This window comes from Notechis scutatus, chromosome 1 (assembly GCF_049901735.1).
Source record: "Notechis scutatus isolate UNSWTSFEM ecotype Mainland chromosome 1, rNotScu1.2, whole genome shotgun sequence".
Classification (NCBI taxonomy): Eukaryota; Metazoa; Chordata; class Lepidosauria; order Squamata; family Elapidae; genus Notechis; species Notechis scutatus.
The window spans coordinates 70,077,950-70,104,284 of NC_142009.1; the positions used below are offsets into that span (position 1 = coordinate 70,077,950).

At 37.6% G+C, this 26,335-nt stretch overlaps 1 protein-coding gene across 3 annotated transcripts in view; it reads left to right on the forward strand.

Moving 5' to 3' along the window:
• The window catches only part of AKT3 (AKT serine/threonine kinase 3), a 156,399-nt gene that overhangs the window by 50,051 nt on the left and 80,013 nt on the right, over positions 1–26,335 (forward strand). For 2 of the 3 annotated variants that reach the window (XM_026669404.2, XM_087967234.1), the window contains exon 3: positions 12,413–12,538. The exons of the other annotated variant lie outside the window; for it this stretch is intronic. In XM_026669404.2, the coding sequence (XP_026525189.1) occupies positions 12,413–12,538 (126 nt within the window). The remainder of the gene's footprint in view (positions 1–12,412; positions 12,539–26,335) is intronic. 3 annotated transcript variants of the gene reach the window in all.

Sequence of the window (26,335 nt, forward strand, 5' to 3'; positions counted from 1 at the left end):
TGCTCCAGCTTGACCAGTTCGTACTGCCGCTTGTGATCCTGGGTCTTCAGCTGGATGACTTCCTTGTTTTTCTGCTGCTTCCACTGTTGGAATTTCTCAGCATCTTCCTTCATCTCCCGAATCAGCTGAACCTGTTGATTTTTCATGGCCTGGATCTCTTGGTGGAGACGGTCTCCTCACTGGATTTTTTCATTTTCAGCAGCTTGCATTGTTCCTTCAGCTTCTTCTTTAGCTCGCTGATCTCCCCTTCCAGCTCCTGCAGATGTTTTTGCAGACACTTGCTCAGCTTGGCTTGAGTGACCTCTTTCTTGGTCATCTGAAGGGTGAGGACTAAGTCTTCCTTCTCCTTCTGCAGCTTGGCTACCATCCAGGTTCTGGATGTTGTTCTCAGACTGGCACTGGATGGGTTCCAGCTGGCGGTTGCTCTGGGAGAGCTTCTGAGCCAGGGCCTCCTTCAGAGTGAGGGCTTGGTTGAGTTCCAGCAGCTACTTGGACATCTGAGCTTGCTGGAGGACATGCTGAGCAGCACAGTCGTCTGAAGACTGGGACCTCCAGGTCTACTGTGGACGTAGAGTCGGAATGCTGTTCCATTATGTCCATGTCAGCTACAGCAGGAGGATTTTCTTTTAGCAGCTGAGCGATAATTTGTTGCAACTGGAGAAATAGTTCTAGCTGTTATTTCAATTCTTTGTCCTCCACAGATGTCAGCAGCTTCTGCAAGTCCAGTTGTAACACCGCATGTTCTCGGAAATAAAAATATTTCTTAATGTATTTCTTAACTATTTTTAACTCTGTTGTACACCACCCAGTCTTGCTTGTTTGTGAGGTGGATGGTTATATAAATTGCTTTAATAAATAATAATGGTCAAAAGTGGCCCAGCACTTGCGGGATAATGCTAGGAAGAGAAATCAACGTGATACTCTGAAATTGTTTCTGGCAAAGATACGCAGATATCAATAAGAAAGAAAATCCAATGAGAGCAACTACTTTTTGCAGGACTGTAAAATATTACAGTAAGAAACTCATTTTTTCAGGGATTTTTAACTGTTATATTCTGAACATTTGTTCTCAATAGTTATTATTCAGACATTTTATTGTGTCCAGATGATTTCAGAGAATTTAAATTCTTGTTTAAATGCTTGTATTACCTACTAAGAAGTATGGAATCCAAATGATTTTTTTAACCTCAACCAGTATAAGGTGACATAGGTTATCTCAGGGATCAGGAAGTATATATGAGGTAACATGAAGCTAATTGAATACTATTGGTAAATACTGTTTTTTGAGAGCCATTTGGTGTTGTTGGCTGTGAACAGGATGGATGGATAGAATAGATAATATTTATATTGGATTTTATTTACAAGAGTTGCATTAGTGATGGGCAGCCATATAAATTGATATAAATAAATAAATATTTTTTTAAAAAAAAAATCACACAATTTCATTTTTTCAGAATGTTGCCCTATCCTGTAACCTATAGCAAGAAGTTTTCGAGTCAGCTGGAAACCAGTGATGGTGATGTTCTGATGTTAGATAATAAACAGTGTTCCCATAAGGTACATATAATATAGATCATCCACATCATAGACAGATTTTTGACAGTAAACATTGACTAGTTTCATTTTACTGTAAAGGTAATCCTCAACGTACGACCACAATTGAGCTTAAAATTTCTGTTGCTAAGTGAGACGTTTGTTAAATGGGTTTTGCCCCATTTTGCAATCTTTCTTTCCACAGTTGTTAAGTAAATCACTGCAGTTGTTAAATGGATCTGGCTTCCACATTGACTTTGTTTGTCAGACGATCACAGAAAGTGATTGCATAAACTCAGGACATTGCAACTGTCATAAATATGAGTCAGTTGCCAAGTGTCTGAATGTGTCCATGGGGATGCTGCAATGGTCATAAGTGTGAAAAATGATCATGTCACTTTTTTCAATGTGATTGTAATTTTGAATGGTCACTAAATGAACTGGTATAAGTTGAGGACTACCTGTGCTTTATTTTTAATATTGTATTTTAGTTTTGAAGGAGTCCTGGATTTTTGTAGTTAAAATTATTAAAAAATGAAGTATTGTTGATGATAGGAAATATTTTTAGAAAATAATAGCTAATCTCAAATGTTATACCATAATAAAGATATATGAAATGTTAGAAGGGCTTACTGACATGTTATAATCGTTTAATCTATTTCTAGTATTTTTATTAATTTGAAGTATTCAAATTATGTCAGGTACATTATTTATTAATGCTTATAACAGATCTATTATCCCTGTCCCCACAATATAATTAAGTTGGAGGTGTATGTGGAATTGCTGGTAAGTGCACTTTCTATATTTCATTACTTTATTTAGGAATTGTTTAATTAAAATTTTAATTTCCCCATATGTTTTGGAGTGGAATTTGAATTTCTATCATTCCTTACCATAATTTTTCTTACGAAATTAATAACCTGTAATTATTAAAAACCTATACCTATATGGTATTTTAAGGAATATTTTTATTTAGATTTTCATTCTTATTTTTCTATTTATATTTTAGTTAATTGAAAGATGAATGAACCATTTCCCTTTACAGAATGGTAAATCTTCCTGTTAAATTTTACTATATGTAGCATATACAGTACATATGCTTGTTTGTATATTTTGAGCAAATCACTGAGTTTCCTGGTTGCATTTTGCAGATATTCCTAAGAAGACTTATAATTGGTCTTTTTAAATATTAAAAAAATATTATTAAGTTATCTCTATCTGATACTCTCAAAAGAATTATTATTGGGCGGGGACTAGGATTGTTTCACAACTTGCTAGATTTCTTTGCAAAGCTAATACATTGCCTAGGCATTTTGTTGGTAATTATGCTCCACTTCCCTTGCGTATTGGATATTCTTATCCATCTTTATGAATGTGATAGAATAACAACTGTAAAACAAAGCACTATGGATGTAAGTGACTGTTTGCATGTATTTCAGAAAGGATAAATGCTCGCCATATGGTACAATTACTGTGTCCAAGTTTTCAAATTAGCTTTTCTCATCCTCCTTATTACTGTCTTTAAAAAGAGAAGGGAAAAACCCAACATGATTTATCTACTCTGCAGTAGAATTCTTGACGCAAAACAGCAGCCCAGTTCTGTCCAGTTTTTCCCCTAGTATAATAGAGGCTGTCGGACTTTTTTATACTAATTACTGTGTGAGCCTCAGATGAACCCCCTTCAATTCACAAGTCTTTGTTAAGGGAGGAGCTGTCAATGTGTCTGCCCGTTTGCAGCTGTGCTGTGGCTTTAGCTTGCTTAACATTATGCTGCTTTTTAGACTTGACAGAAGGGATTCTTTTTTTTTAATTATTATTAAAGCAAAGCAGCCTTGTAGCGAAATGGTTTAAGCAGCTGCATTGTAGCAAAGCACAAAGAAGTTATTATTGTGTCTATTTGGGAGGGGGTAGAATGGAGGAAAAAAAAATATTCGGCTGCTGTTGATGCCGATTGTTGACTTGCCATCTGCCAGATAGGAGAAGAAGAAAAAATGACAGCTCCAGCAGGGTGTTCAAGAGGTTGTTTGGAGAGACGCATAAACATGTGCAGATGTCGAACTGAATAATGGCAAGAACTTGAGACGGTTTATGATGCTGCTGCTGTGTGCGCACATACAGAATAAATGTATGTGGGGGCTTGGTTAGGAGGGAAGATACACACTAATTATTCTGATTCCTCCCTTCCTCCTTTCATCTTGATAATTAGTTCAGGAGTTGAATATTTCCCTGTCCTTCATTATTTACATACATAAGTACCTCTTAAAATAGTTAAGCCAACTTTATTTAACAGTTTAGAAGTTTGATGAAATTGTTACTTTTTGATGCAGTAGTACTTAATATCACTGTATAAACAGATGCTTTATTTCCTTCCACATTTTAGATAATTTAAAAGTAGAAATGCGTGTAAACCTCTCCTATCATGTTATAGTTATTTTCTCTATAACTATAGTGAACTTTATAGTTCACTTGGTAGTTATTTTGTTACGGAAAATATTGTCACTTTCCAATATACCAAATCATAACTAAATTATTTTTCTAATTTAGGATATTAATGTTCAATTGCCAAAATTATTAAAAAGAAAATTTTATTAAATTTTACTTAAATGAGTAGATAACTGCACACTTATAAGCATAATATTACTTAATGTATTTTTTGTTCAATATAGTGCAATACATTTGTATTATTATAATAACCTGATGAAATCTTTGGTCATGCTTTTTATCTTTTAAGAAATTTTCACTTTTTTCTTTAGTACAATTTTTATAATTATTCAGGTTAATTATTTATATTTTATTAAACAATATACAATATTGGTATCCTAGTTGATTTTTTATTTCTTATAGTACATTTTTGGAATAGAAAGTTTATTTTGTGAATAGTTGTTTAGTTATTGAATAAGTGGTTCATACCAGGGCTACAGGTGATTTTATAATTTTCTAGTGAATTAGTGGTGACTCTGATAATCATATCTACATCCAGATACTCACAAATTAGTATAAATTGTGTGTACCTAAAAACAGTTCTCTATTTTTCCAGTTTTAAATTTGCTATAATCTCAATAGATACAAATCAAATGTGCAGTTTCAGAGGAAGTAATACTGAGAAAGCCTTCCTCTTCTAATGTTAAATGCTAACAAAAGAAATTAAAGATATTAAGATATTAATTTAAGTATCTTTTTCATCCCATCTAATGTCTTTGATAGCAGCTCAGTTTGGAAAGGTATTGCTGCTTTGTCTGTGCAGCGTCTCAGGAAATAATATGTAAAATTATAATAGATTTCCTTGCTAAGATGTAATAGCTTTCTGGATAAGTAAAAAAAAGGTAAAAAAATTAATTGACTGTATAATACAAGTATTAAATAAATTACAGGTTAGAAATAATACTGCGAAAAGATTAATGTGGAATATTAAGAACAGATGTAAAAAGTGAGTGTGGTTGAAATATATTTCTTTACAAATTTTTGTTAGTTTAATTTTATTTAAGATGCAATGAACTTATGAAGATTTCAAACTAAGAAAATGTTATTATAATAATAAAAGATGATTAAATTATAATAGCTTTTATGAAATAGACAATTTTATTTAGCCATATTTGTTTAGATATGCTTAAATGTATTTTACTACCCTTTATAGTTAACTTCTGATTAATTTTTAATAAATAAATTGACATTATGAAGATTTTGCTTAATATATGGTTCATTAGTTTGAAAATCATCCTTATTGTGAAGTCCTGATTGATTATTATGGTTTGTCCTTGAAAATTATACTTGAAAAATTATTTCCAAAGTATTGCTTTTTTGTTTGAAAGGAGAAAAGAATTAGACTGAGCAGCAAGAATTTTGCTTTTGAAGATATTAAAAAGTACTGCATCATGGATAAACATTTTTGATGAAGTAGTAAGCAGAAGACAACTGAAATATTAGCTTGCTTTTATTAAGAATGTTGCTGAGATGAAGAATTCATAAGAATGCTGTAAAATAAAATCTTACGAGTCAGACATGAAAGAATGATAGCCATACAAATGGTTATCATAAGAGAAATAAAAACACTAAATAGAAATCCTATGGCCTTGGAGAGGTCATTTCAAGAGACATAGGGTGCAGATGGGCACATTATTGATAATCTGTGCACTGTAAATTCACATCTTCAAATTGATGAATTTTGCTAGGATCTATATTTTTCTCTCTCTTTTTAAAGAAGGGAATGGGAAGACTTTGTGCCTCTGAGTATTCAAAGATCTTCCACTACCTTAGCAATTCTGTGAAATCATAAGATAAACGATTTTGGTCCTAGAACTAGTGAGATTTTTTTCTTGATAATCTGACCCCAGCAGGACATTTTAAAGAAAGTTATTCCCCATGCCATTGGATTGCTTTCTAAGGCAGGCAGTTGGAGATTTCTCCGAATATTTAAACAATTCTAAGAAGCTATCAAGGCAGCAATACTCAGTTGGGACCGTTACTAACAGATCCCATTGGCCAAAAATAAAGGAAACTTTTATTCTTATTTTTCCTAAATCCCTGAACTTTATCATTGTTTTTATAGAAAGAAAGTTGAAAGAATGTATCATAAGAAATAATCTATTCTGCTGTTGGAACCAATAGCTGGACCCAATAAAACATAATTTTCATCCTTAAAATCTAAATTATAAATGAAAAAATGTAGGATAGAAATATGTTATTGGGAGAATGTAAGATGCTGTTAGTGAAAAGTACTCCATTCTGTGTAAAGTCTATGCAATTGCTTGAATGTAAATGATTTTATTGATTTCCCATTCTTCTATTTTAATATGTAAATTCAATTACATTTTACTACTGTAGAGTCTTGGGAAAAAATCTGTATGGCACATACACAATATCTTATAGCACATTTTTGTTTTGTTTTAGGTAGTTAGAAAACTTTTAAGGAAAACTTCCAATTCAAATATTTCTAAAGATCCACTTTGATTGTAAGGAATTATGGGATGATGCATTAGAAGTGATACTTGGAGAACATTTCAGTATATAAATATAGCATACTGTAGTGAATAAATGATAATTAAGTCATATCCCCATTGTGACTATAATTTCTATACTTGATCATCACTTGGACTTGATCATTACAGTATGTTGCAGCACACTTTTGTGATGTTAGGGAATCACAAAAAGGGTACTGGGGAATTGCAGATGAATTATGGGATGAAACTTCTCGTACTAAATTGAAAGGAAATAATAAGGTTAATAGGAGATTGGTACAAAATTGCATATGTTTTGATATGCAAGTTGGAAGTTGGAAGAGACTAATTCAGTTGGGAATGAAATTAATGGCATCAGTGGCAACATTATAAGATGGGAAAGAGATGGTGGAATAAGGATACTTTGCATTGCTTTCAGAATGAGATGAATCAATAACAGTTTCTGACATCTTTTAAGGTGATAGTTATATAATACATTCCATGTCCGTGCATGTAGCAGTTAAAGTTAACTTTATAATTTATTAATATTAATGAAGACCTGCCTGCTGAATATGCATGAAAAATAACAATTGTGCTGTTTTACATAAAGGCAGTAGATAGTATTAACAATAAATGGAATATACGGAATGGTGACATTGTTTGCTTAGTTGATGTGCAAACTATTTAAATCATTTTTATATCTAATACATATATTTCATAAATTGACCAGTGGACATAAACTCATGGAAGTGCAGAAAACCTAAATTAAAATAACTGCAGAGGTTTTTTATTCTCAGCACATTTTGAAGTGCTGTTACACTTTATAGTAGCTTACTTTGCCAAATGTGTCTTTCCATGTGATTTTTATCATAATAATAGGGTTTTCTGTTCCCTGATTCATTTTTTCCAAATTTCTTCAATCACTAATATAAGAGCTTCAATGCATCCTTACTGAAGATTTTTCCTAAATGAGGCGTGCTAAAAAATTAAACTTTTATTTTTAAAATATTAGTGATTAAAATACTTGTATAATGAACTTGGAAAAAAAGGAAAATGATGGTAATTTTATATTTTTGTTTTGTTGCTGATTTGTTGTTTATATAATTTAAAAAATCATGTATTTAGGTTTTTGTTGTATTATTTTAAATTAGTTTGTTAGCATCTGTTTTAATGGATTGAAATCTTAAAAAACAAGCCAGCAAACCTAGATGCCTTGTGTTCTTACTTAATATGTCCTGGTGAAAAGTAGCAGGGAGAGAATTGAAACAGAAGCAGGTTGTGCAGGTCAGAAGAAACACAAAATCCACACCTACTGAGTGTGTTGTCCTGGCCTAATAATTCAAACCTGAACTGCTGAGATATCATGGCACCATCAGGGTTGTGTTTGACATCAGGGACCAGGTGGGTGTAGGTGTCAGCATCACTCGTGTCAGGGGCACCTGTGGTGGCCCAAGCATTCTGCCAGTGAAAATGGAGCTCCGAGTTCCATTTTCACTGGCAGAGGGTTGCAGGAGGCCGTCGCGGCTGAAAACAGCGGCTTTCTTGAGCTCTGTTTTTGCTGGCAGAGGCACTGTGGGCCGGTCCTACGCTGTTTTCAGGGTGGCCCTGCAGGCCAGATTTAAGCACCCGCCTTGACATCCCTGCCTTAACCACTAAACCAAACTGGTTTCACCTATAATTGTTTAATATTAAACAATTATATCTGGATACTGCTAAAACTCATTGTGATGACCTTTAACAGGGCAAGACAGTCCATAATAGGGCAACACCAAGGTACTTCAAATGGGCTATCTTACAGAATGTGTCCAAAATCTGGGAACCATGAGTGAATGATATTTAAGAAAGTTGTGACTACAGTTATGGCATTTATTGATAGGGATAAAAATGCTGATTTTTAGCCCAAGATGACTACCATAACTGATTTAATTCCAAAAATTGTCCCAGTGACCATCTGGTGTAATTTTGGTCCTATTGGTTATCCTTGATTTCTTTGATCTTTCTGTATCATTCTGGTATCACTTCTGGTGCCATTGATCACAGTATCTTATGTCAGCTCTGAACTGACACTTGGGAATTATTTTATTGGAATTCTGAATTTACATGCAGATTGGACTACAAGATAACATTGCATTACAGTAATGACCTTATGGCAATTAAGCTGTGGGATCCTGCTGAATTCCATTCAGCCTCCAGTTGTCCGCCTTTCATGACCTAGGACATTATAGGAAATCACAGACCTCCTGGTTTTTACATTAGGACTTGGCAGAAGTCTTACAAGCACTGTTAATTATGGACCATTATTGCAAACAAGAATGATGCCAAAGAAAACAGATGATTTACCATGGGTAGTATAAAGGTACAAGTATCTTTTACTCAGTGCTTCAGTTCCCCAGCTATTTTTGCCATCCTTTGGACAAATTAATGGTGGTGTGTGACATTTGGTGACCATGACACTGATCAATTATTGAGTGTTGCATACACTTGTTTCTGAGAAAGTAAAAAGAAATGCAATTGACCATGACCTCAAATTTGCCTGGAAGTAGATAATTTTTTTAATAATATAATTTTCTACTATAATTTTAAATGGGCCAAATAATAATTTTATGCAAATACTGCTGATAGTATACATGTGTAGATCTCAGAAATACAATGTCATTTTTGTTGGATGATAACAAATCCTATATAATAATAATATTTATCTTTCATTGTACCATGAGCTGGCATATTGATAGCCTTCACCTTGTTTATACTTGGGTGTATGGATTTTGCACTCATGCTGTTTATCAGTTTTACTATAAGTATATCTAAATGTGCATTGAAACAAAATTGTTAAGAAACTTTAAGAATAGGGAAATGCTATCTAGTCTTGTGATGGTTTGTTGTTTGTTTTGCTTTTTGAGCTCTTTAGAATTTCTTCTGGCCAGTGACAGATATAAATATATTAGTTTATATATTTTGAATGACCTGCATATCACCTAAATCCATTTTCTGTAATAATTTCCCAATACAATTACTTTTTTATTTATAGGAGGAATACATTGTAACTGTTTTCTCTGCTACACCTAAATTAATTGGCAAACTTTATATGATATTATTTTTCCAAAATAACTTTAAATTGTTTCACCAGAGGGATTTATTTGAATTAAGTAGTTTTCTCCAGTACATTTACAGAATTAGACTTTAGCTATAAGAAAAAGAATGATAAGGTATGCTTACTTTAACACAGAAGGAAGAAAATAATCCTCTAAAGCAGAACTACTACTAATGTTTCAGAGGACAATTTCATTCATGATGTATTCATTTTCTGTTTTAATATAATGTATTCTCCACAGTATTTGTCTTTGGGGAAAATTTACTTTCATATTTCTTATGATTATTCCACTTCGTTTATACAGTTATTTGTATTTATGAATGGATATAAATGCATTTTAAGTGAATTACCAAAAGTAAATATTTATAGTACAGTATAGTCTTTCAGTTAAAGAATAATTTTAGCTGAACTGATATGAGTGATTCAATTCTAATTTGTTTTAATTTACTTACTTCTCTTTGTTCTGAATATTTCTTGATATTCCATAATATTTCTCTACTTTTGTCATTTCTGTTTGTATGTACTTCTGAGGAAATTCTTTAGAGGAAGTTTTTAAAAGTGTGATGGGGGAGAGTTTTTATGCAAATTATATAGATTCTTAATGCATATTGATCAGTAACTTTATTTGCTGAAATTAGTACCTGTGGATTAGAAGTTTCAATAGATGATTTTGTGTAATCATAAATGACTGATTATACTATACTATCAATACTATCAACCTATAAGAACATGCTGTCATTTTGTGAAGATTCATTTATCGACAAACCCTGTTTAGCAACTGCCTTATTTAGCAACTGCAGTTACGGTAGGGATAAAAAAGGTAACTTTATGACCAGGGCTTGCATTTACATCCTTCACAGGTTATAAAGTAAAGGAAAGCTGAAATAAGATCCCTGCTTCACTTAGCAACCATTTTCTTAATGGCTAATTTACAGGTTCCAATTGTGGTTATGTAGTTCCTCCCTATACGAATTTGTAACTGAAAGTCTTCAGTTGGAACTTTAACTTTTTAGAATAAAAACATGGATAGAAACGTAGGGATGTTAAAATCCTGTTAGATAAATCCAATTTAGAGTAGCTTGTGTATGTGTGTTATTTGTGTTTGTGTGTATAATCACATTTTCCCCCTTTGCCTCCAGATTCCTGCACAGCCCTAATTGTTGCTATGTGCCCTTGATTAAGTGAGTTTAATCAAGCATACACGTTTGAACAATGTGTGTTGAATACTTGTCATCTAAAGCTGTAGGTGGCAAAACAATGTCAACATTTCCATTTTTCCTTTTTAAAAAAAATAAATAAAAGCCATATTGAATAGGAATGAAAGGAAAGAAAAATCTTCCACAAATGAGCAGTGGGAGATGAAACAAATGAAAAGAGATGGAGAAGGAAAAAGAAGAAGCATTCAAACATAAAAACACCTGTATATATATCTACATAACAATATCAGATTGTGATGGTTTCTTGGATACTTTTTTCAAAATTCTATAAATATTCTTGTTTTCAGAAAAGTTGTGCGTGCACACACACACCAAACACACACTCACATTCAACATTCAGTTAGATCCGTGATGGTGAACCTATGGCACACATGCCATAGGTGGCACTCGGAGCCTTCTCTGTGGGCACGTGAGCCATCACCCCAGCTCAGCTCTGCTGCGCCTGCACACGTACCTCCCACTGGCCAGCTGGTCTTTGGGTCTCTTCTGTGCATGTGTGCAGGGTTGGGGTGCATGCATGGGGACGTGCGCGCATGTGTGGGACACACAAACATCACATTTGGGGGATGTGCACGCACGCTTTGGGCACTCATTAGCCATCACTGATGTAGATCCTTCCAGTAATACCACTCTATCAGTGAATAGTCTCCTGGGTTGTGAATTTGTGTTTTTTGTGATTTGTAAATAAAGTTTGGAGGAAAAAAGGAAAGAGTTTCTGTATATTCAGAGTATCAGTTCATTTTTATTTATGCCTCCCCCCCCCCCAACCAAACAATAAATTTTCTTAGATCTAGTTCAGCTACGGAGCTCATCCATGAAATCTTTTTGACAGCTTTATGGAAATAACTTATTATTATAAATTACTATAATAAGAATAGTATTTTTAATAGTCATTAACATAATACTTATAAAATGTATTTTTGAAATAATTTGCTATAACCATTGGGAGAGTTTAAAGAAAAATCTCAGCCTAGATTAAAACATTGGAATGTGGATTGTAGTCAGGCCTGATCATACTTAGCTTTTTCAAGATTAGCTAAGGTTGGTTGCTTGTTTTTCTGTGTTTCAATATAAATTGGTAAAATTCTTGCCAATATCTCTAAACCCTGTACATACTTTTATGTGTAGGATTGCAAGAACAATGGATAAGAATAGAATGCAATGGCCTAATGTTTTTTAGGTATTAAGATGGTAATAGACCTATAAATGAATTTGCAACAGTTACATATGTCAACGTAATGTGGAAATAATAGGAATTTTGAAGCAGTCAATATGCCGGTCAGGGTTTAAGATATGAAGACATAAAACAGTTGCAGTCTCTTGTTGGCTTAAAACAGCTGCTTTGCAGCCTGCTTGATATTTTATGAATGCGCGCGTGCACGCACCCACCCACACACACTTTCAGTAGGATATAATTTCCATGATATTAGTTTTATTTGTAAATCATGTTTAGGGTTCATGTTTAGTTAAAAATATAAAAAATTAAGCAACTTCATTGCTTCACCTATTCAGTTTATTGGTTTTATCTGAACTGAAGTTAAATAGAGAATGAAACTATCATTTTTCTAGTTGGTTGACCATTCTACTTCAAGCAGAAGTTCAGATACAATTTATATTAATAATATTTTTTTATATAGGGGAATACATAAAAAATTGGAGGCCAAGATACTTCTTATTGAAGACAGATGGCTCCTTCATAGGATATAAGGAGAAGCCGCAAGATGTGGATCTACCATATCCTCTTAACAACTTTTCAGTAGCAAGTAAGTATGCTTAGTAATCAGTTAATGATTATTGAACAACAGATTGAGAAACTTTTTGAAATGCATAGATTTTAATCTTCATATTTTAGATAAATCAGAGCACAATTCCATAATAGCATAAAAGTTTTTGAAATTTCATTGAATCTTCATTGTGCATTATGCACTGACCAAAGCAAAAGAATAGTAGCAGAAGGAAGGAACTTGCAGGGCTTGAGGACAGACATTAAAACTTAAATAGCCAGTATTTGAGGTACCATTGGAATGCTTACTCTGTATGTAAATCAAACCTCCATACATCCATATAGAGTATGAAAAACTTTTCTCCCAAGTATTTATTGGACTCAATTTGTGTGACCTGAATCTGAATTATCATCCTCTCTAGCCTCTCTATTATGAGCTTTTGGAGTTAGATGGCAGAAGATTCTTCCAAATAGCAGAAATGATTTGTGCTCAACCTAATAACACCCTATTGGTACATTATTTTAGTTGCAGGTAGTCCTCGACTTATGATTAAAATGGAGTCTGCTCATTAGACTTGCAACTGGTGAGGTGATTAAATGAGACAGTCTTCCTTAATAATCCTCATCCCCTGTTCTCTCTCTGATGCAATAATTAAATGACTTTGCAGGTCGTTATGAGGAGCATGGGTTGCCTCAGGGATCGGGGAGGCCCTAGAAGATCTAGCATTAGTCTAGGCCCATTTGCCCTGAGCCTTCCAGGGCCCCATCCACCTCTTGAGATACCCTGTACTTCGCTTCTTACCCTTGGGATCCCTACAGCCCTTGGATCTGCTCCCCCCTCAGAGCCTCTGCAGGTATTTCTCCCTCCCTCCCTCCCCCATGCTACCCATTGGGCCCTAAACTTTTGAATATCTCCAAAACTCTGGAGTTTTCCACAGGATTGCTGAGATTGAATTAGGAAAGTAGAACAGATTGCTTTATTACACGACCACATGGTGCAATTCTGGAAGTGGCCATTTTCTAAGCAACCACAATTCAGTGCAGCTGCTCAGAAAATTCTGGTTGTTCCAAAACTGTGCTGGACAACCATGCAACAAAGTGATCTATTTTGCTTTTCCAACCCAAAGTCTGGAACTTTGGAGATCTTTGAAAGGTAAGTGAGGAGGATGGTGTAGGGCAGCTGGAGCAAGAAGAAGGCCCAAAGTCTGTAAAGATGTGGGGGGGATGGAGGAAGATAGGTGGGTGTGTGCTGCAGTGTCTCTGTGATTGTTTATAAGGGTGAATAATCATGGGGGCACTGCAGTGGCTGTAACTTCAGGACCAAATGAAATAACTTTTTTTGGGGGGGGGGGGGTCTGCCATAACTTTGAACAATTGCTAAGTGGCCAGTTGTTAATCAAGGACTACCTTGATTGCAGGACTACCTGCAACACCCACCCACACCCATTTAAGTGCACACCGAGTTATACCAAAACTCTCCCAAAGGATGAAACAGAAGCAATTTTTTGGTTGCATAATTCACAAGAGAAAACTGTAAATCCTCTGGTAGATAGAAAATAGAAGATAAAGAAGATAAACTCAGGCAATCTTTCTATGAACAAACTTGATATACTTTTAGATGTTGCTCTGGATAGAAAGAGTCTTTGGAAGTTACATTCTTGCTTTTACTAAATACTTTTTACAGTAATGAGTCCCAGCTTAATTGGTATAAAATATTCTTCTTGAAAAATCTCAATATATTTGGTCTTTGGAAATTATAGAAAATGCAAAAGTGCATTCTGCTTTTTTAAAACTTATAATTCTTTTACATGTTAGAAGATTTAGAAAAAATTCAAGGCACATTAAATAGGTCTTGATTAGGAATTAATTTTTTTCATGATATTTCTTGGAATGGGGCTGTAAGACTTCAGTATTATGCGTTTAGGTATAAATCCTGTGGTACTTAAATAAAGCTACTGACTGCAGAAGATTGAACTAGAGTATTTTTTTATTCCAGCAATGTGAGTTCAAACAATTTGAAATACTTCATAAACACAATTTTGTTACATACATTATGTGTATATATGGCAAAGCAGGATGGGGGTAGTGCATCCATCCTTGCTCTCCTTGATCTCTCAGCAGTTTTTGATGCCATCAACCATGGTATCCTTTTGGGTTGGCTATGGGGATGAGGCTGAGCAGCACAATATTGCACTGCTTCAGTTTCTTTCTCCAAGGCCTGTCCCAATCAGTGTTAATAGGGAGAAAGAGGCCCAGCCTTCAGCCACTCCTTTGGACTCAAGATTCATTTTTTCCAGGAATAGGACCATGTTAATCCTTTTATTACATCTGGCCTTATGTTGCTTACATTGTCCTATTTTTAGCATGATTTCCACTAATTGATTTGGAATAAATGTTAAATATCTTACTGTGTTAACTCCTCTAGTGTACAAGTTGATCTATGTTTTATTTATTTATTTAGGAGCAATCGGGGGAGGCTCCTTTTTTGTCCCTTTCGCGGTTTATTCACTCATGTAAATCGAACTGCCAAGCTGCCAACCTCAGTGGTGCACATGCCCAGTGTCTATTATTCTATTACCGTGTTTCTCCAACAATACGGCCTCCACCAATAGGAAGGGCCAGCATGTTTTATTGGCATAAAATCAAATTAAGCCCCTCCCTCCAAATTAAGGCCTATATTAAACATGTGAAATGGGGGGAATGGTGGGGGGTCTTGCCGTTAGGAAGTACTTTTGTTGCATACCCGGATATGGTGCTGCCTGCGTTGGTGGGGCACTTCGTATCGGGAGACCTTCCGCCACCATTGCTTTCCCTTCTCCCTTGCTGCCGCAGCGTTTAGAGCAACGCTGCGGCGTTTGGCACAGCCATGTGCAGCCAGCCAGGGCTCCTCCCTGCAACCAGAGCCCTGCGGAGACACTTGTCTTCAGGCGCTCCTGTCGCCTCCTTCCCTTTGCCTTCGAAGGTAAAGCCAATTCTTTTAAAAACGACACCCTACTACAACAAAGCCTCCCCTGCCCGAGAGGGCAGCCCAACCCCACGTGGGGAGGCGAATCTTCTGGGGCCGCAGCGCAGGATCAGCCCACCCCGGGAGAAGCACCCAGCCGCCATCCCTGCCTAGCGTTGGGCACAGCGCGTAGAGCTTTGCCTGGGGTGCCCAGCACAGCTGACAGGCAGGCCGTCCTTCCCGGCAGTAGAGCTCTCACCAAGGCAGCGAGCGCCTCCCCGCCGGACCCTCCGCTCATGCCGCCAGGGCTGCTCCAGAGCCGTGCGGGCTGGGCAGAGCCAGGAAAGCAAGACGCGGGTGCGCGCCCGCCTGCCAAGCGAAAGAGCCGGGCCGACCCAAGCTTGGCTTCCTTCCCAAGTCCCTCCAACCCGAACCCGAAAGGGCCACCAGGAGAGGCCGCCCGAGGCAGTGATAGTGCCCACCCATCCGTGGACAGGGAGGCAAGGCGATGGCCTGCGCCGCATCCTCCTCCGAGCTGAGCCCCGCCTAGTCAGCGCCTCTGCCTGATGCCTGTTCCGCTGCAGCGTTTGGAGCTGCTGGTGCATTTGGAGATGCGTGGAGACAGGGACAGGCTGAGCGAGGGGTGGAAAGGATGGGGGGCTTCGGGCTCTCTCTGACGGCCAGGGAAGCAGCGCTGCCATCACCTCGCCTCCCTGTCTGTGGACGGGTGGGTGCTATCACTGCCTCGGGCAGCCTCTCCTGGTGGCACCTTCAAGTTCGCGGTGGAGGGACTTGGGAAGGAAGCCAAGCTCAGGTCGGCCCGGCTCTTTTGCTTGGCAGTCGCGTGCACACCCATGTCTTGCTTTCCTGGCTCTGCCCAGCCCACATGGCTCTGGAGCAGCCCTGGTGGGATGAACAGAGGGTCCAACGAGGAGGCGCTCACTGCCTTGGTGAGAGCTCTGCTGCCGGGAAGGAGGGCCTGCCTATCAGCTGCGCTGGGCGTCCCAGGCGAAGATCTTCACGCTGTGCCCGGCGCCAGGCAGGGATGGCGGCTGGGTGCTTCTCCTGAGGTGGGCCGATCCTGCGCTGCGGCCCCGGGAGATTCGCCTCCCCACGTGGGGTTGGGCTGCCCTCTCGGGCAGGGGAGGCTTTGTTGTAGTAGGGCGTCGTTTTTAAAATAATTGGCTTTACCTTCGAAGGCAAAGGGAAGGCGGCGACAGGAGCGCCTGAAGCCGAGTGTCTCCGCCGGGCTCCGGTTGAAGGGAGGAGCCCTGGCTGGCCGCACGTGGCTGCGCCAAACACCGCGGCGTTGCTCTAAATGCCATAGCAGCAAGGGAGAAGGGAAAGCAACGGTGACGGAAGGTGTCCCGATATTAAGTGCCCCAACAACGCCGAGGTCAACATCCAAGTTGTTGCCGCCTGCCCACCCGAGGATGCAAGGGGGGGGGAATTAAGTCACCCCTGAAAAGACGGCCTAGTTTTTTTTGGGGGGGGGTCAAAAAAAATAAGGCCCGGTCTTATTTTGTGAGAAACACGGTAGATAGCATTTACATAAGTGAGTTCTTTTAACAATACTTGATGGATATTCTTGACCTGTTTTCTTTGTCAGTAAGGTCTGAAACTTCACTTTTTATTTTTATTGCCTTTATAAAAACTTTATGAAAATAAACATTTAGATATAGGTAACTCTCATATTTTCCTAAGGTAGGATTCACTTACTTTTTTTTTGCAATATTCTGATACACCATTTATTTCCTTTTTTTCTAATAATTTTGTTTTGTTTCTGATGTAATTGATTGTTGTTGTTGTTATTATTATTATTTCTGATGTATTTTTTATCTGGCTTTCCTTATTGTGATATCTTGGGTAATATTACTGCCATCAGATATTTCCTTGGGCTCAAGCCTTTTGCTTAACTCATTTTATAGTATTTAATATTCTTATTTATCTTTTATATATACCTCCAACAATTTTTTATCTTTTCTTTTTTATTGTTGTGATATTTTGTTAGCCAGTGATATCCTAAGAAGCTACTATTTGCAAAAAAACAACGATGTGTAGGATTTAGAAGATACAATACATCATACAGGACTTATGATCACGATTGGGCTCAAAATTTATGTTGTTAAGCAAGATAGTTGTTAAGTGAGTTTTCCTCCTTTTATCACATTTTCTTGCCACGGTTATTATGTGAATCACTGCAGTTGTTAAGTTAGTAACAAGATTGTTAAATGAATCTAGCTTTCCCATTGATTCTGCTTGTCAGAAGGTCACAAAAGATGGCCTTGGGATATTGCAATCATCATAAATACATTCCAGTAGCCAAGCGTCCACATTTTGATCACATGATCACCAGAATGTTGCAATGATCATAAGTATGAAAAACGGTCATAAATCACTTTTTTCAGTGCTGTTGTAACTCTTGAGGAGTACCTGTAGTCCTTCAATCAGAAACTTTTAATTTTTAATGTTGTTCCCTCAAAAATGATGAAAAAGGTTCCATCTGTTAATATAAATTATGGCTTAATGGGTTTAAAGATGGCAAATTATTTTTAATTTATAGTCTGTCGCCCTCCAGAGATTGCTGAATTGCAAGTCCCAGTATCTGCACAGAATTTGATTGTGAATGGGAGATATTGTTTACTGTAACTGAGTGACATCAGAAGAGGCTGGCTTCAGTAGTCAAAATTCCAAGACTACTGGATACAAAAATGGAATGAGAGTAACCCCTCCTCCACAGACACCTCCAGTCCTTTTACAAGGAACCCCAGCTAAGAGATCCTCAACTTCGCAATGGAATCAACCTGTACCACAGAAAAACTCCAAGCTACTTTGGGATCCCTTTCACCAAAATGTTAAAAGAGATATGTAAGCTAAAACCCATTACAAGTGGCACATCAGCTCTGAATGCCCCATTTTGGCTTTATTTCTTCCTTCCTCTTGTGAGGAGGGAGGAAGTTGCTTTTGCTTTTTCCAGGTAGCCAGGAGGCTGCTGGCAGCTCCAGCTCCTGCAAGAAGAAGGAGCAGAATGCAGCGGGGATGGTGATAATGGTGACCACCATGTTGTCTCTCTCCCCTCCTCCTGCTAGTCAGACTTTCTCCATCGTGGCAGCTAGGCTTTAAGCAAAAGCTGATTGCTCATTCTGAACAATCTGGCTGATCCTCCAGGTACTTCCCTCCTACTTTTGTGATTTACCTAGCTGAATTGGTCTCGGGAAAATGTGGGGCAGCACCAGGGGTGGGATCCTACCGGTTCGGCCCGATTCTATAGAACTGGTAGCTCTGAAGAGCAGCAGACACCGAACCGGTTCAGTGTCTGCTGTTCTGTTTGGCCCAGCCGACCGCCCGGGCTCTTGGCTGTCCTTTATTTCCTGCTTTTTCAATCTCAGCTGCTTTGCACGGCACAGCTGAGGTTGAAAAAGCAGGAAAAAAGAGGATTTTCAAACTCTGCGCACCCATGTGCAGCGCTTGTCAGCTGTCCAGGTGGCACAGCTGAGGTTTTTAGGAAATGGTCTACAGGCGCGCACAAAACACACTCTCATCAGGGGTGGGTTTCTACCTGCCGGAGAACCGGCAAATCGCGCCATTAGCTGGACCTGCCCCGCCCACTCCTTACTTGGCATGCGCGCCAACAAACTTGCCTGCTATGTTGCTATTTTTCCTCCCCCCAACCATCAGCTATTCTGCTGTGCCGGGAAATTTAGATTAGCTAGAAAGCAGGAAATCGTGGGATTTCTTGCTTTCTAGCTAATCTAAAAGCAGAACTGAGCCTGAAGCTTCTATTATTCAGTGCAGACTCAGGTAGCAAATGGCAGAAACACAGATCTCTAAGTGAATCTGTGATTCTGTGAACAACTCAATCTGCCTGCCTGCTTTGTCTGCTTTTGGGTAAAAGTTGCTCTTTTTTTTATAAAAAAATATTTATAATATTTACATACAAGCCATGCCCAGCCAGTCACATGACCACCAAGCCCTGCCCAGTCAGCAAGCCATGCCCACCCAGTCACATGACCACCAAGACACACCCACAAATTAGGCCACACCCACAGAACCGGTTGTTAAGATATTTGAATCCCACCCCTGGGCAGCACTTGCCTACTTGCCTACCTACCTCCAAGCTTTCTTAGACAAATTTTATGAATTAGTTATTGGAAGCATGTGAAGACAGAAGCATAGCTCTTGCAGATAGGGTGGTACAAGCAGGTCAGGTATAATAAACAAACTGCCTCAGCCCTGTACACCTGTGTTTATATGCATTTCTAAAAATATATAGGAACATATATCTTTTGTATTATTATGTGTGGATAATCTAGTTAGATTCACAGCCAAAAACTGCTGGAAAAGTAATAATTCAAGTCCTAAACAAGGACCTAAGAATTTTTCTTTCTTTCTTTCTTTCTTTCTTTCTTTCTTTCTTTCTTTCTTTCTTTCTTTCTTTCTTTCTTTCTTTCTTTCTTTCTTTCTTTCTTTCTTTCTTTCTTTCTTTCTCTTTTACTTCCTTCTTTCCTTCGTGAAGATATTACACTCATAGAAAATGAACCTTATATTATAACTTCTCAGTTTACAATAATTTTATCATTTGAACCTATTAATTGATTTACTTTATATATTTCAAACTTCATCTGAACTTTCCAACATAGGATTGCCTTGTTATTTAAGTTCCCCAAATAGAACAAGTATATTACCTTTCTGAAAAATGCTGCTTAGGTGTATATCTTGTAGAATGTCACATATGGTATGAACCTGCTGTAAAACATTTATTTTTAAAATGTTAAATTTATGCCAGAAATAAATTTCAAGGTGATGTTATCCTAACACTAATGAATATGTGGATTTTGAGTTTAAAGCCACTCCATTCCCATTCCATTAGGAAATGTAAAGGGGTATCTGTGTGAAGGAGGGAGGCCTGATAATTGCTGATAATAGTTAAGAGGTGCAGTTTGTTAGAGGAATATGCAGATAGCCTGGAAAAAATAGACATTAGGAAAACATGAACATAACCAAGGAAGCCATAAGGAAGAAACTCAAAATTGCCCCACCTTGACTTTTTTTTATTATTATAAAGGGGTATAATATATACAAAAGAAAAACACTGTCAGGGTTTTCAAGATTTTTATGGTAGCTTATATCAATAAAATATATTTCTGGTATTTATTAAGTCTTATTTCCTCATCTAGTCTGCTTCAAAGGTTGATACAATAGTAGGGCTCATTATTAACTCTAATGCACTGAAACAGACTGATTATATGGAACATATGATGGAAGTTTCAAAAAAGTTGTCCTTGATGCCATAATCTATTATGACCTATAGTAGTACTTCAGAACCAGTCTGGATATTTAGAGTAACAGGAAGGTTACATGTTGATCTGCATCTAGCCTTTGTTTGATCAGCTATTTGCAAACTTGCAAGAGCGTCTCTTTAGTCAACCTTTATGTGATGGGTCAGACACGACTTCGCAACTAACAACACAACAACCCTTAGTCTTGGCAGTGACTTGGTGTTTGAGTGCTGAATCCTTCAAATCAATGCCAATGATTGATGTTTGGTTGCATATGAAGTAGAATTTCCAGAGCCATTTTCTTCTTCCTGTGCTGGAAATTCTGTGCTGTCTGCAGAGACTCCTTTACAGGCAGTCCTTGATTTATGACCGCAATTGAGCCCAAAATTTCCTTTGCTAAGAAAGGCAGTTGTTAAGTGAGTTGTGCCTCATTTTACAACCTTTTTTCTATAGTTGTTAAGCAAATCACTATAGTTGGTAATTGAATCATGAAACTCTTAAGTGAATCTGGCTTCCCCCATTGATCTAGCTTGTTGGAAGCTGACTGAGGAGGTTACAAATGGAGATCACATGACCTGGAACAATGCAACTGTCATTAATACATGCTAGTTGAATTTTGATCACATGACTATGAGTAGGCTGCAGTAGTCGTAAGTGTGAAAAACAGGCATAAATAATTTTTTCAGTGCTGTTGTAATTTTGAACGGTCACTGAATAAATGGTTGAAGGTGAAGACTACCCATACTACAATTCTGGAATTCTAGAAGAATGGTGTAGTTTTGCATCTAGACTTTTTGTTTCTTTCTAAAATAAACTATGATTTCAATATAAACTAAACTATTAAATTTCACAATTCTTTCCTCCCCCTGTCTTATCTTTGAAATAGTTCACTTGTTAGACGGGTAATGAGCACTGAATTTTATTTGATTGACACAACAGCTTTCATATTTATTTGTTGTTCAGGAATAAAAAAAGAAATGTCAATTTTCCTCACCTGTTAGATTTAAACATATTGCTAAGTTATCAACAGGTAAAAACCCTTGCTCTGTACTCTGTGAAATTTAGTATATTTTTATTTTATTTTTATAGTACTATATTTAAAACCTTTTTGCTTGTCTGTGATGAGTAATAAAAATTGATTGATTAAAAAACTTGTAAAATAAGCCAGTGAAGTTCTCATTTTCTGTTAAACAATGCTAAAAATCTCTTAGGATTATTTTATTAATTTTATCAGTATTATCCTAGTTCAAAATGAAGCCTTTATTTTAGGGTAGACAACTTTTAAGCTGTAACTCAACTTCATGGTCTGCAGGATGACTTCAGGAAGTGGGTAAAAATAGAAAGGGTAAATGATTTCTTTTGAGTTTTGGAATTTGAGGGAGAAGAGTATAATGGAGCAATTTTCGTGTTAAAGGCCTCTTTCCGATTTCTATTTTCCCTGCTTGTTTTTTTTTAAAGCAACTTACACATTACAAAAGTTATTCTTGTTCATATATTCTACCATTTTTCTGTAAATGCTACTTTGGCTACAATAGTCTTTAAAACACGACAAGTAAAAAATCTGAAATTATTTAAATACATAGGTAGATACAGTACTGTTATAGATTATAGGGATAAAAACGTATTGTACAGGGAATCCAGTAATGAAATATGGAGCTACTGTGGTCTCAATGTTTTTGTATTTTTTTTAAATTTACTTTTCTGATACTTTTAGCAACCTGATGCTATATCTGAAATTTCCCTCTGTCTAAATCCTTGAAGATGGAGGACTATATCACTGCATGCATTCTAGATTTCAGTCAATAAGTAGCAAGACAGAATGACTGTTAGGGCAATTTATCTCAAATATTTTTATTCCTGCCATCATCTAGCAGTTGCCTTTTTTGTTTAGGTATGTGGACCCTTCTGAGATGCAATAGAGATAATGGCCGGTAGGTTATATAAATATTAAACAATTTTAAGTATTCATAATCAGAAAGTAGTATACATAGTTACTCAAGTCAGATTTGTGTATAATTTCCTCTGAAATATTCAGGATGGAAACTTGTAGACATATGGACCCTACTACTTTGTAATTTATCAGATTTGTTAATACTTCTTTATGAAAGAACCAAGAACATGCCTTATGTCACTTGTTGCCTATAGGTTATTGTTGCCTATAGATTATTGTTGCCTATAGGTTATCTGGGCTGTAATTTTGAAAGCTTATGGATTTTGATATTGGTTCGTGGAAATTGTCAGTGGAGAAAAAACACATCAAAGTTAATAAGCATATAAGATTTAATAATCACATTTAATTTATGAATCAATATAATTAACTAACTTTGGAATTCAATACTAAGTTGAGTAGATGTTTCTTGTAAAAAATCTTATTTTGCATTACTTGTAGATTTCTCTGTATCTGGATTAAGGAACTTGTTTGGCAGGTTCCTACTGTTCCAGAACAGATTTTAATGGTGTGCAAGGGACTGCAATGGGGAGGGAGAATTACCATCTTCCTAATTCCGCTGATGGAAGAAAGTCAGTCATTAGAAATATTCACTGGAGTCAAGCGAGAGAGAATTGTAACTATACTATATATTTTTAAAATCCAAATTAATATGAGGAATGAAGATTTGACTGTACAGGCTGCACAAATAATTCAATCATTTATTTTAAGTGTAATGATAAACCTGAAATTGAAAATTTCTGAAGGATCCAATCTGAATCACTCACCGGGACCAGAGGTTTAGTCTTCCAAGCTTTCAGGAGACTAGCGGAGAGACCTTCCTTGAAGATGGGCTTCAGTACGAGTCTGAAAGCTTGGAAGACAAACCCTCTGATCCACTGACTGACCTAGATTGGATTCTACAACATTATTCTGGGACATGTATATTTGCCTTCATGCATGAAGAATTTATCTCCATTCAAATTCTTGCACTAAGGCCCAACTATTATTAAGATCCTCAAAATAATCCTTTGAAATTTGAGCTTTGACAATATTAAAAGAACTAATAAAGAATATAATATACCATATTTTTCAGATTATAAATCACACTTTCTCCAGATGAGCTGTTCAGAGCATCCAGACATGGGATCTGATAGGCTGAGCTGAATTCTGAGGACACTCCTTCTTGAAGTCTCCTCCTTAGTGTCCCCAGTTTTTGCTCAGCCTTTCGGGCATTCTTGACTTGGCTGGATTCTCTGAAAGCAAACAGAAGCAGCAGTAAGAAAACAAAATCGCAGCTCTTCACAGGAAAAAAAGGGCAGTAATTTCTACAATACACTTATATAGCTAGTGACACTGATCTTTTCATCAGCTGGGTGTTGCAGGCAATAAACCCTCAATGAGGGCCTCAATGGTGAGCGGAGTGTGCTCGGACAGCGCCATATAATTCCCCTCAGTGCCTTTTAAGCACAGCGGCCAAAGCAATTAAGACCAGCTGGCTGGCAGGACAGTAAAAAAAAAAAAAGCTCCGACTCAGGCTTCAGGTGGCTGCACATTCAGGCTCCACGAACAAATTTCTCTGGTTTCTATTTTCTTGGCAAACGCTGCTTGCTGAACTGACTAGGGACCGTTAGGGTGTGAGAAGCGAAGGCTCGACTCGCACCAAAAGAGATAACAGTCAGAGGCTTTATTCCCCGTAAAAAGAACACCTAAAGCAAAAGACACAGGGCTGGCATTAGTGCCTGTCCCATAACCGGCAAGGTTGGAGTACTCCAGTATAATTAATTCATCTGTCTTTAAAAAAACTGGACTGGATTCAACACGTTCCAAAAATAATGGCCAGCGCCATTTTGTTTTGGATCTGAACATTCCAATTCAATTGAATATTTATATTTTATCTACTTATTAAATTAATTGTGGGGTATTAATACCTAAAAAAGGCTGACTCAGCACAGCCTTACAGGACCTTCAAAACTACTCAAGAAGTAAAAAGTGGCTGAAGGATTTAAAGTTGGCAACACTCCACAAACATCTACAGTCAGCACTTCAGTAGCTAGCACCCAGGCCTGAGTCCGCCTGTGCATTAAAGCTGTTACTGGCCCAGTAATATCTAATTAAACCAAATCTGGGCAATCAGGTGTATCTTCAACTGGAATTGAAATGAATTGAAATTGAAACTATTTAAAATTAATTATTTCATTAATTAATTAATCAATTAATTGTTTTAAAAAGGAAGGGAATTAAATTAATTACATAAGGGATCCCTGCCTACACTGGAGCAGGTCCCTAGGCAAGCCAGCCATCAGTCAAACCAAGCCTCACATTTCACAACTCCTGTATTCAGGGGTTGCCATGGAAAGTGGAAGTTCCGTTAGCTCCATGGTGTCAGGCCCGAGAGCGGCAGCCACAAAAGCCATGAATAAGACCAAGAACAAGGCATCTGGTTCAAAAAAAGCTTTCAAAGGCAGCTGAAAAAGATGCCAAGAGGCGACAAAAGGCACTAGACAAACAACTTAAAAAGTATCTGTGTGACACTGAAAAGAATAAGCAAATAGTGTCTCCTCAAACAGTAGTTCCTGCTACAGTACCACATCCAGCCTTTCCACTGGATCTGTCAATACAATCCTGGTGCTGTATCATCTCGCAAGGCCAAACAAGCAGATCAACTGCATTACTGACACCACAATGGACCCCGGAGGCGACATTCACCCCAACAGCTGCTGGCCTGAGAGCAGAGGAATCTCTTCCCCAAGAAATTCCTTCACACATGAGACTCTGGATGGAGCAAGCTATTAAGCAAGGCATTGCAGCAGGAGTGCAACAAACCATCATGGCAAGGCAAACAACAAGCAGATCCAAAAAATGACCCTCAATCTCCAAGGTCGCTAAGCAGAGCCGAATCTATTCAACTTCAGGTACCTTCCCAGGGAGCAGATCTCCAAATATCTCATACACTAGACCAGGGCTTCCAATATAGGGAAGACCAAATAGACCAGTTGGAGCAGATTGTGTCTGTCATCCTTGTCCGAGACAGAGCAGACAGACAAAAACATGTCAGACGATGAGGGATTAAAACCTGATCAATCGGCCATCACGGATTTGTTCCGACCACAATTTAGTACCAGATTTCTCTAATTCTCTACTAGCACTTAGCGTAGATGACCCAGTAGTAGCTCTAGCCTCTCCTGCTATACCTAGTGAAGTGGAGGAAGCTTTTAAACCAGAGGACAAAAGAGCTGAGTTAGCCCTTTGCAGGGCTCACTTAGCAGATGCTTGGGCTATTAATGCAGCTACAGCACCTCATTCTTTACCAGATCTTCACTAAGGTGGCTTTGTCACCTGAGGGATTCTATTCCCTCATCAAACACCAGAGCCCATCAGGACATAGCCAAAGTGATGGCAGCTACGGAATTCTCTGCAGATGCAACCTTTAATGCGGTTAAATTTTCATCTGGGGCCATAGTGTCCCATGTCACGGCACGATGCCTACTCTGACTCCGACATTGGCAAGCAGACACAAAACATAAATGGAAATTAGCATCTGCCCCTTTAGAAGGAAATAAACTATTTAAACTATCACGAAATAAGAAAAAGATCCTCCCTTCTCTTTTTCGCAAGCCAGACAGTAGAACTTCCCAGTCCTTTCGTCTCTTCTATCAAGGATCCTACTCCCAAAGATCACAAAGG